General features: G+C 40.4%; 1 protein-coding gene across 2 annotated transcripts in view; it reads right to left on the bottom strand.

The window, feature by feature from the left end:
* ARHGAP10 (Rho GTPase activating protein 10) overlaps nt 1-12,066 on the bottom strand; it is a 161,644-nt gene that overhangs the window by 74,451 nt on the left and 75,127 nt on the right. Inside the window, exons 11-14 of one of the 2 annotated variants that reach the window (XM_075421101.1) lie at nt 11,867-11,948; nt 10,490-10,532; nt 9,155-9,220; nt 1,550-1,624 (exon numbers count right to left, since the gene is read on the bottom strand). In XM_075421101.1, coding sequence (XP_075277216.1) covers nt 1,550-1,624; nt 9,155-9,220; nt 10,490-10,532; nt 11,867-11,948 — 266 coding nt within the window. The remainder of the gene's footprint in view (nt 1-1,549; nt 1,625-9,154; nt 9,221-10,489; nt 10,533-11,866; nt 11,949-12,066) is intronic. The other variant, XM_075421102.1, reaches the window with a different exon arrangement.

Genomic DNA, 12,066 nt, shown 5'->3' with positions numbered 1-12,066 from the left:
GACTCTATGAGTGATAACACATCATTCCTCCTATGGTCAATGTCTAAAGATGGTTGTTGTTTATTGAAGCTAACTCCAACATAGATACACAACCATCAGAATCTGTTACAGATCAGTCATTTTTATTAATCCCAGTCTGTATTTCCAAAAAGAGCCTTTTGCTACAATACTTTAAAGATACAGGCAGGTTTATGTGTACTAATGGAGAACTTCAGGGTGCTGTTAATATTGATGAAAGTAAGATACCATAAATTAATATTTAGCAAGGTCATTATGACAGATTGGTATGACACACAGGTCCCCAAGCCTGATGTCTTATCATTTCTGAAGAGACAGCCTGTTTGAAAAAATAAAGGAAGGAAAATAAAAAGTCTTACAGGTGGCACTGAACTGACAGCAGCATACAATATAAAAGCGCTTTGTCATTCACATAATGTCTGGGGTAATGAAATGAATTCACTTTCTGGCTTCCTCCAGCTTGCAGTGCCAAAGAACACTGTGTTATCAGCACAGATGGAGCATGCATGGTTCTGGAGAAGAGCCTGGTGCAAACTGCAAACAAGCTTCTTTGCATACCAATGAATCCCTGAGAATCAGACCTTTGCTGTCAAGTGACAGGTTTGGAAACTCTATAAAAATGAACTATTCCCAGTGGTCTTGTCTGACTGCATGTACTGTCAGTGCTCAGGACAAGAAATTGGGAAACACGGCACATCTTGCAGTCACGGCTACTACTTTGGTGAGAGATATCAGGCAGACAAGGGATTTCATTCAGGTGCCAGTATGACTTCCCCCCGCCCCCCAGGGACAGCAGAGTGGCAAGAGAACTACAGTCCCTGGATTTAAGATACATCAAAATTTCCAGAAAGAAAAGGGGGAAAAACTTTCTGAGAGTAATTTTATGAATCAAAAAATCTTAAAAGTTACACATAGTTAACTAGGTATAAGAGAGTCTAAGATGTTACCCACATATAAGAGCTATACTACTAAGTTTATAAAAACACATCCTTTCTCCATCTGTCTCCTGCCTTGGCACACAGTTATTATTAATATGTATATCATATTCCTCCTCTTAAACCGAAGAGCTCTTTACCAGTAAGCTTGAACTAAATGTCTTTTTTTGCACAGTGATCAATTAAAGACACCCATGGGTGTGTACACCTGTACATATTAGACAAGGAAGAAGAAAGGTGGAAACTTCAAACAATTAAGCAATGAGCTTCAAACTTTCTTGAATTTGGTATTTTGAATTTTCTGATCAGATCCTTCAACTTAGGCTGCTTTAATCCCACTTCCTTCAGCCTTGCCACCAAGCCCATGATTTGCTCCTACATGTCCCATAGCAGTTCTCTTCGTTTATTCCTAACAGCTAATCTTGGTCTTGCTAAACCAGCAGAACAATGATATGGGGACTATTTGCATGGACTAAAGCAAACTAGATTTGGCCCACATAAAAAACAACTACAGGCAGATGCTTTCAAAACCAAATATTGATAGTTAAACAACATGAAATAAAATAATGAAAAATTATTGTAAAATAGAGGCATACCCATCAACAAGCTCAGAAGTCTCTGGACCTTTGAACTCACCCCCACAACTCTGTACAATCCTTGGTCATTTATACCTATTATGCAAAAGGAAAAAAAAAAGGCAGATGATCAAACACAGTCAAATTCAGCATTAAAACTTTTCTCTGGGTAAAAAATTCTCCTCAAAGACAGACAGACTACATAATATTAACACAGTCATGAGAACAACATTATAAATAAATTATTGCAAGAATCCTTTTGTTCTTCTGTGTTTCTAAGATAAGTTCATGTTACATTTTGATAAAGGTTGCATGTACCTCAATTCTACTTCAGAAACCAGGAGTAGAAGCAAACAGGGACAAACCTTTGCTTGAAAAAAAAAAAAATCACTGGCTGTTTCCAGACTTTTTAAATGACATTTTGGATATATCAGCATCTACATTCTAATAATGCAAGAACTGAACCAACAAATGCTAAATTAAGATTTCTTCAGTAATTTTGCTTTTTTCCAAATATGTGGCTGACAAAAAGAGTTCGGATAAAATAAAGAAAATCTTGAGCCTATTCCCAGTCCTCAACTAACGCTTTTTCAAGTATGTAAATGCTTTTCACTTAAGATACGAGGCCTCATTCCAACCCACTGTGGTCCACATACTAGTTACGTCCAGAGGCACCACCACAGGTTACTGAAATTGGTACTTCTGCATTTGCTTGAGATGAAGAGTAGCCATAACTGGCATAATATTTTCAGTCCCCTAGTCTCAATTCTTGTGGACATTGGATTGCTTTTCTGCCATCCCTCTGTGCCCTTCCGTCCTCTCACACACATTCACTTCTCTACCCCTTTTCTTCCCCTGTTTTTGCCTTCCTTCACCATACCCAGTTATATCCCCAGAGAAGTAAAACTATGAATACAAAGTGAAGGAAAATGGTAGGGAGAGAAGGGGCAGGGAAGAAAAAGGGCAAAATAAGCCACGTCTCTGTCTGCTGCATCATTTCAGAGCCCATATCATGAGAGGTAAAATACTACAATCCTGAAGCTGACACAGATGTTTGAGAGGCCACATAATAAGCAGCCGTCTACAAACACCACCATATTCTACCTCTACATTCATGCTGGCCTGGAAGAGTAGAAATGCCATAAAATACCTGTGTTTCTGCTCCAAGGAAATCTTTTCAAATAACAGATTATGTGATATTCTTATTCAAAATATCCTTCAACAAAGGAAGACTTGTGGAGAATTCCCAGTTTCAATACCAAACTGTTCCAACCCAGAGAAGGAAAATTAAAACCAGTCATATGAGAAAAGTTTCTTCCCAAATAAATATTAAATGAAGCATGGAAAAGTCATTAGCCTTTTAATGAATTACTGTCAGACACAGCCATAATACACAGCAATAATTCTCAATACGGTGGAGAGAGCTCCGCATTTTCTGCCTCCTCCTCCTCCTACCTAGCCTTGCTAAATCTTTACCTTCTTACCTCACCCCCTCCTCTTCCTCACACAGTCTGCAGCCTCCTCAGCCACCCCAGACCTTTGAGAGCCTGTTAGCACTGCTCCATCCCCTGTCTCAACGGGAGCTGATGGGCTACAGCAGCAGCTGTTACTTCTCTCGGTTGCTCCACCTGGGCAAAACCGGCCCTTTTCTTTCCCCAGGATGCAGACACCACTATAGAGGCTGAGTCTTAAGGTAGATGTCACGGTCAGAGCTGGCTCAAATTAACAGAATAAGCTGGATCTCCATTATTTCATCTGTGGTCATTGAAAAACACAACTCTAGTGTATGCTCGCAGTTTAGCTATGCACAAAAGAACGACCCACAAATATCAGCTATGTGGCCACAACACTGTTCTTCTCAAAATATGAAGTTATCAACCCAACCAAGTTAAGTTTTCCAATGATCACCAAAACAACAGTGTGATAGCATGCTATACACCAGTTAAAGACTGTCAACACTAAAAAAAATAAAAAACAACAACAACAAAAAAAAACAAAAAACAAACAAAAAAAAAAACAACAAAAAAAAAAATACCACCATAGTTCTTGATTCACTCCAAACAAGGAAGCAACAGGAATCTGTCCTGAGAGCAGCAATTTTTTTTTACTTCCGATTTCTCACAGAATCACAGAATGGTAGGGGTTGGAAGGGATCTCTGTGGGTCATCTAGTCCAACCCCCCTGCCGAAGCAGGGTCACCTACAGCAGGCTGCACAGGACCTTGTCCAGGCGGGTCTTGAATATCTCCAGAGAAGGAGACTCCACAGCCTCCCTGGGCAGCCTGTTCCAGGGCTCCATCACCCTCAGAGGGAAGAAGTTCTTCCTCATGTTCAGACGGAACTTCCTGTGCCTCAGTTTGTGCCCATTGCCCCTTGTCCTGTCGCTGGGCACCGCTGAAAAGAGTTTGGCCCCATCCTCTTGACACTCACCCTTCAGATATTTATAAGCATTTATAAGGTCCCCTCGCAGCCTTCTCTTCTTCAGGCTGAACAAGCCCAACTCTCTTGACGAGTCTTTCCTCATAGGAGAGATGCTCCAGTCCCCTCATCATCCTCATAGACCTCCGCTGGACTCTCTCCAGTAGCTCCTCATTTCTTGAACTGGGGAGCCCAGAACTGGACACAGACGTGGCCTCACTAGGGCAGAGTAGAGGGGAAGGAGAACCTCCCTCGACCTGCTGGCCACACTCTTCTTAATGCACCCCAGGATCCCACTGGCCTTCTTGGCAACCAGGGCACACTACTGGCTCATGGTTAACCTGTCATTCACCAGGACACCCAGGTCCCTCTCCACAGAGCTGCTCTCCAGCAGGTCTGCCCCCAAGCCTGTACTGGTGCCTGGGGTTGTTCTTCCCCAGGTGCAGGACCCTGCACTTGCCCTTGTTGAACTTCATCAGGTTCCTCTCTGCCCAACTCTCCAGCCTGTTCAGGTTTCACTAATGGCAGCACAGCCTTCTGGTGTATCCACCACTCCTCCCAGTTTGGTGTCACCAGCAGACTTGCTGAGGGTACACCCTAACTCTTCATCCAGGTCACTGATGAAGAAGTTGAATAAGACTGGGCCCAGTACTGACCCCTGGGGGACACCACTAGTCACAGGCCTCCAACTAGACTCAGCGCCGCTGATGACAACCCTCTGAGCTCAGAGGTGTTCACAAAAATTCTGGTACAAAAGTAACACCAAGCTTTTTAATGCTCTTCCAAAATGCATCACACTTTTTCTATACAACGTCCTCCACTACCTTACAGAACAAGCCTTCTGGATTGTATGCAAGAAGCTAAAAAGCTAAAGAAATACTGTCACAGTCAAATACAGCCCAGCTTTTGCTTATCTCAGAAGTTGTTTTGGGACTTCCTGTGCTTCTAACATTAAAACTAGGGGGAACCAAACCAAATACACATTTACGGGCTCCAAAACAATTAAGGTCAAACCACAGAAACTACCGCTCAATATTAAAACAGACATGATATACAGAAGTCTCTGAAATTATGGCAGTATTGAAACTAAGACAATCCTGCAGCTGTGATCATGAGTGTGTGATAGCAATTATCAGATAATTGATCAGTTTCAAATTCATCAACCTGAAAAAAGCACAGCTAATTGCTAGCAGACATCAGGAAGTGCAAAGAGGAATTAATATTTCAACATTGTTTTAAATGATACCTTTAAACATACCTTTAAATGATGTTTTATTTAAAATATACAAACCTCATCTGAAACATTATTATTGCTGATTTAATCTGCACATTTCAGATCTTCAGCACATCCAGGACCGACAATGCTTGGCATTTACAGAACACAATTGACAAGATGACTCATTGCAAGGAATAGCTTACCACTGACTAACATATTGAAGGGTTCAGATGCTGTGCCTGCCGGCTCAACCAGTCACTACTGGCAACTTTGAGCAGTAAAGCCCCACAGCATAATTTCCTTCTTATTTACATTATCTCAGGATGTTTGGCTGTCTGATATGGTACGCAATTTGTCAAACATCCTTAGAAAAATTAGGTATTGTAAGTAAAATAGTAATTCATACTGTTGTAAGCAAGGTATGTAGGCAAGTTTACTTTGTGGCTGGCATTGTAGATGTGGCTGACACAGACTACTAACATAGCTGCAAATGCAACTTTTCATATCAGACTCCATAGTGCAGAAACAGCCATACAAGTGACCCTCTAGATTCAAGGTAACGCCAGATTTTTTTTTCTGATGTGAAAAGGTTTTCTACCTCGTCCTCACCATCTTTCTTATGAGAAGAGAGGCTGGGCAGACAGCTCAATGCTGCCATCTCTCTCCGCAGCTCAGATTAGCAGCTCTGGTAGTTCTCAAATCAAGACAAACACTGCTCTGGCAAACACTTACCTACCGCATCATCACAGAACGTACAACCAGCTACTTGCACACAAATACGTGCACAGAGTCATTACCACCAGAGCAAACAGCTCTTCGATGTTTCTATAAACTTTTACCCCGTTGTATTATTCTCAGTACAGAATTATAAATTGAATACTGCAAACAGAATCCCAAAATGTTCTCTCAGAGCCAAAACACAGGTGCACATCCAGCCACCATCGTGCTCAGTGAGAGACAGGCTGCATATCTTGATGCCTCAGCATCTCGCACCAGGTAAAGCACAGCCTTGTTCTTACAAGGCAATGCTGAATCAGAAGCTTACATGCATTTTAACCAAGACACTGCCTTTGATTCTTCATTCAGAGCAAATAATTTCCTTCTTGGATTTATAAAAGGGAAGGTAACTGAGAAAAAATTATCCAGCCATTGACAAGTTTATGTTCAATATCTCTGTTATGCTCTTCTCTCTCTGAATACCAGACTTTTTCTGCTATGACATGACAAGACTATTCTCAGTTTCCACCCACACTAGACTGTCCTCTCTTTCCACCCACACCAACCTCACACCCATTACGATTAAAAGAGATGAAAACATGGCACACAAGCACTGTCTCTGAAGAGGCATCTGTCCTGTTTTCTTCTGGTGAACATAACTTGTCTTTGATGAGTTATCATTAAAGTAAAATAATCAAGTAAAAATTGTTTTAAGAACAAGTACAGGTATAAAATCTGCAGTCTGAAAGATGGATTTTCTTCATCATACAACTATTTGGCCAAACCCTCTGAGGCAAACAACTGAGCATTCTCCTGGCCCTCCATTTGTTTAGCTCAGCAGACATCAGCAGCAGGTCCTGCAGAAAACAGAAACTGATCCTTTAGGAACGCTTCAGTTAGTCTCATGGATGAAGTCAGGATTTTGTTTGTTAGGCTTTTTTTTTTTCTTTATTTTCAATGCAGTTGATGTTAAGTTCAGAATCGGTAAACAGAGAATCATCAACAACTGCTTGAAATGCAATGGATGGTTCGAGATCACTGAATTGCTGAGGTCCTGGAAGGCAGTACCTCACCTCAACCCATCCTTGAAACCCTGGAAAAAGAAATATTTATTGATTACTGGTCGTTTTTGTTCTTAAGTATTCCCCAAAACAAAATTAACAGATAAAAGTAATTTTCATTGATAGTAATTACCACAAAGCACTATCGCTGTGTAGAAGGGATAGTGAAGTTGCAAGGTCTCCAAAGACAGGAAACACTACAGCTAACTTAGTAACTCTTATTCTCTTCCAAGTATGTTTCAGGGCAGATCCCGCTACGGGGACACATGCTTCTAACTCGTGCAAGTTTATAATCTGCCTTGAACAATAGTAGGTGAGGTATGCATTCTGCACCTTCTTACCTGCCCCTAAATCAAGGCATAAAGGACAGAGTGGACTTGAACCACAGCTCAGTTTAACCTATCTATCCACAGCCACGAGAATAAACCCCATATCTAACCCATTTTTCGAAATACCAAGTTCACAAAGAAGGTGTTCACACCTTTTTCACAGTTGTTCACACCTTTTTCACAATTATGTTCTTGTTTCACTTTCCTTGCAGGGTATCAAAAAAAGAAGAAAAAACAGACTAATTGAAGACAATTATTTGAACACATCTATAGATACAAAACAAAATATAGCGTACTCCACACTGCTTAAAGTAAGCATGATTCAGAAAGTATTATAAGGTAACCGGTCACTGTGTTGTAGACCAAAACCAGTCTTTCATTACACGACCACATGCTACCTTTTCATAAAATCTGCCTCATCCAGCACAAAGAGAAGATCCAGTCTGTATCAAAGCAGCATTTTGCAGTGAAGGCAACTTATCTGTAGAATACCAGCATTATCTGCAGTGTTCCCCAGCTAAAATATTCAGATTGTAAACACCAGTAACTGAAATTTTAAAGTGATGAGACAGGCAAACCTTATTTGAAAAATATTCAAAAGAACAGAATGAACAAAAATAACACCAGATAGAATATGGTCTAATCTGGAATAACACCTTTAATACATCAGACACGACTGATACAAAAATGTCCAAGAGAAAATGGATTTCAGATACCTCTTGCTACCTAAATTCTCAGTATCACAAAGGCTGCTCGGTCTTACTAATAATATTGTATAGTAAGCACATACATGGAAGACCCTGCTTTTAAGTAAGACCCTGTATTGACAGTAAGTGTGACCAACCCATTCTTCTGTCCAGCTCTCTTACTTAAACTCGACTGTGATACAAAGATAGATATAAATATTATGCCCTGGGCAATGGTACATCTCTAGAAAAAAAGATACAATTCCTGAAAAATCGTAAACGTACCCTTTGGGAGAGGGAAGGAAGGTCAACAATTTAGGAGAAAAAGAAAACTCACAGAGAAATGTCAACATCTCTTTTAACAAACTAAGATATACCACAACCAATCACATATTTTCATCTCCACCTCTTTTTTAAAAAAACATAACCAAACAAGTAGGTTCCCCACACAGTACCATATACAATGCAATGAGCCTCAGAGTGGCTGGTAACTTCACATTTCAGCATGTCTGTACAAGAATTGTTGTCTCCTCACATGGCAGCAATATCAAAAGCTCCAGCGCCCAAGTCACACAGGGTCTGTGACACAGAGCCGCTCCACAACCATAATCCGAACTATCTATTGAATACTGTCTGTATACTGACCTTTGGCTTCTGTCTCCAATTTTGGAGGTACAACAATGAGCATATATGCAGTAGTAAGCCTGACAGCTTCCTCGCCTCTGGCGTCAGACTAACTCCACCACAAGTACTTCAAATACTTTTTGTTACTCACTTCCCTGCTCAGCTCCTGTTCTCCTGTCTTAAGTGACTAAACAGAAAACCTCCATTCAAAGTCCACAAATGGAATACTAAACTTTGTTAGCCTGTTCCAATAGCAAAGCAAAGGTACAGGAATTGCTTACAAGACACAGGTTTTTTTCTCAGCTGTTGTGCACAAACGTTGGCTTCTTTTGTCCAGATAGGTGCCATGACCCCCTTCTGAGCACTTCTTGAAATCACATTTCTTGAGGGAAAGCCATACATAAAAGGCTGGGACTGGACAGAACGAAGCTCCTGCCCTGGTCAGTGCAATCAGTGCAGTATCTACCAGGTTAAGTCTTTCCCAGAGATCTACAGGAGACTAGATCACACGGGCCTCCTTTGAAGAGCCAACCAGCTGCTCCACCCCCTCCACAAACAGGTTGCGTTGATCATTACCTCGTGTTTCAACAGCACTGATGCACTTTCTGATGACTGCGAACCCTATCTTATCCAATTGTGCACCTACAAGGAAAGAAAATTTTTGAAAAGTTTTAAAGCACCATTACAATTTTGTCCTTCACTGAAAAATAAGGCTGGACTTCACATAGGTAGTACTTCTCAGGCAAAACTGTAGATATTCTGGAATGGGAATACTTCATCACTTTTTCTAGAGAAATTCCTTTTTTCTCCTTCACAACCCTGCCTAACCCGAGTGGAGGCTCATTCAGGAGGTAGTGGCTTCACTGAATCTCCTCACAGCAGCAGCCTTTGAAGAACGGGATCTCTGATTAGGTACATAGGTTGGCAGATGCAAAATGGAGCTTAACAATACTTACTGCAACATCGACAACATCTGAGAGAGTTAACCAAATGGGACAAGGAAGTACTCATGATGAGAAAACATAATCATCAACAGCAGGGCTTTTAGTGAGTCCTACCCTAAGCCAAAGAAATTCCCACACTAAAGATAAAGGACACACGTATATCATTTCACAGCAGTTAATGATCTGGCTACATAAAAGCAGATGCATTAACAGGAGAACAGCTGAGATCCAGCATTCCTTTGTTGTTCCTATCTTCTTTTTCTTCACATCAAAACTTCATTTAAAAGCTTATATTGCAAAACTGCCCTTCCCCCAAACATCTGTCCTTGCTCCTGGGGAGTTGGTCTTGTACCATGAAAATAAAAAATCTGTGGAAAAACTTCTATTAATAACACCAAGATCCAGCTTTAACCAACAACTTCATATAAAACAAGGGCAAGCAATAAATTGCCTGATAAGGCAAGAAGGATAACTGTTTTCACTCATATACTTTGCTAACAGAAGAAAGCCAATGTCATTTAAAGAAAGACGTCTCTTCTACTTCCATATTATGCTTTACATTTTAAATACATGCATTCAGGTTTTTTGCTGACCTTTACATTCAGCTGTGATTGCTTTTTTACCATACTTATGCATCCTAGCAGATGTGGGCATACAATCTTGATTAAGAAATTGTGATGCATTTACATACAAATTAACTCTTTTCTAAGTCAATTTCAAGCATGAAGTGAACTGGCAAAAACAATCAGACTGTTTCTCTAGCTTACGTCCAGTCCTACAATTCTTACATATGTACTAAATTACATTACTGTGAAAACCTACTAATTAAAAAATCCACAACAGTATATTCAGAACTCAAGATTAAAGATAAAATATTTAATTACATTGGACTCACAGAAAAAAATTTACCTTTCTCAATTGTAAAGTGTTAACAAAAATCAGCTTTAATAGTAAATCAAATACTTACTTCCCTCTTGTTTTGCATTTGTTCTATTCAAATTGATGAACAGCTAACGCAAAAAGAGTAAAAAGATATCAATTATTTTAAATAATTTTATGAAACCAGGAACAAGACACCCCCAATCTTAATGCCCAGTAGGGCACAAATACAGCTGTTCACAGCTAGAACATATCACCTCTAACTACAACAGCTCTAACCGTAGGACCTGAGCTCTGTGCCCCCTCAGAAAGCAGATAATTGCACTTTTCGAAGGAGTGACATTTTTAAAAAATTCTCAACAAATACAGCTCCTTGGGGAGCAGAACAATGTTAGTTATAGCCACTGAAATTAACTGTGATTTACATGCTCCACGTTCTTACATTTCTCTGCAGGTTAACCTCCCATAGTTCAAGTTCACTCAAACCTTTGTGAACTGCTTTGATGAATCCTGGGAACTATGTCCCAGCTCAGTGTTCCCAGAATTGTAAGCTTACTGGGGAGTCCAGCTCAGACAACATGTGATAGTAATAAACTATCTGAGGGCGACGAAACACTGGAATAGGCTGCCCAGGGAGGTTGTGGAGTCTCCTTCTCTGGAGATATTCAAGACCCGTCTGGACAAGGTCCTGTGCAGCCTGCTGTAGGTGACCCTGCTTCATCAGGGGTGTTGGACTAGATGACCCACAGAGGTCCCTTCCAACCCCTACCATTCTGTGATTCTGTAATAAACGCCTCTGCAGATGAAATAAGATTTTTACAACAATGATGTCAATAAAACCTACTGCTAAAATGCCCAGTAGCCAACTACTGGGGACAGACACGTGATTGTGTCATCAACTAGAAAACCCCATTATTTTTGGCCCACCACACTAATACAATATTTACGATTGTAGGAATAATCTGCAGTGTGTTTCAATTCTGCAGTTCAGACCCATTTCCCAATATAAACCAGAAATTAAGCAAATTCAAGTACAACCTTGCTCCCATTGATACAGATTTTTTTTGATCTAGTTTAAAAAAAGTAACAAAAATACTACCATATAACTTATGCAAGTCTTGCCACTGGAATGCAGTATGTCAGCATAAGGCTAGGTGGACATGCTTATACTAGCCATTTTCTAGAATACGAATATCATCACACTGATGGGAAACCACTTATAAAAATCTATGCTGTCATTACAATGAAAAATGTGTCATATCAGCATTAATAGTTATCTATGCTGAGCTTTACTGAGTTACTCATATCTCCTGATTTTATTTCATTTTTATTCTTTCTTCACCAAATCTATCATTTTGCAAACTACCTAATCCCAGTTTATTAACGTATAAATGGGATCAGGACGCCAGGGGGTGAGAGAATTTCTCTATTACACTGTAAATGAACACAAAAAAATGTCGCTTACAGCTTCTTTTCCATCCAAGGCTTCCATCCACAGCTTCCTGTCCTCCTCAGAAAACGCCTGCATGGTCACAGGAAGTCCAGGCCTGCAAAAGCACCAACCACACAGAGTAACTGCATTCACCAGCAGCTAAAACATTGCCTTGTCGAATTATACTTCCAACTACAAGCAAAAGCCCATTGTCCTAGAAGTCAGGGTTGGGG

Source organism: Opisthocomus hoazin, chromosome 5 (assembly GCF_030867145.1).
Source record: "Opisthocomus hoazin isolate bOpiHoa1 chromosome 5, bOpiHoa1.hap1, whole genome shotgun sequence".
Classification (NCBI taxonomy): domain Eukaryota; kingdom Metazoa; phylum Chordata; class Aves; order Opisthocomiformes; family Opisthocomidae; genus Opisthocomus; species Opisthocomus hoazin.
Note: the sequence above shows the minus strand (reverse complement) of the source record. Positions and strands in the feature narration are given on the sequence as shown.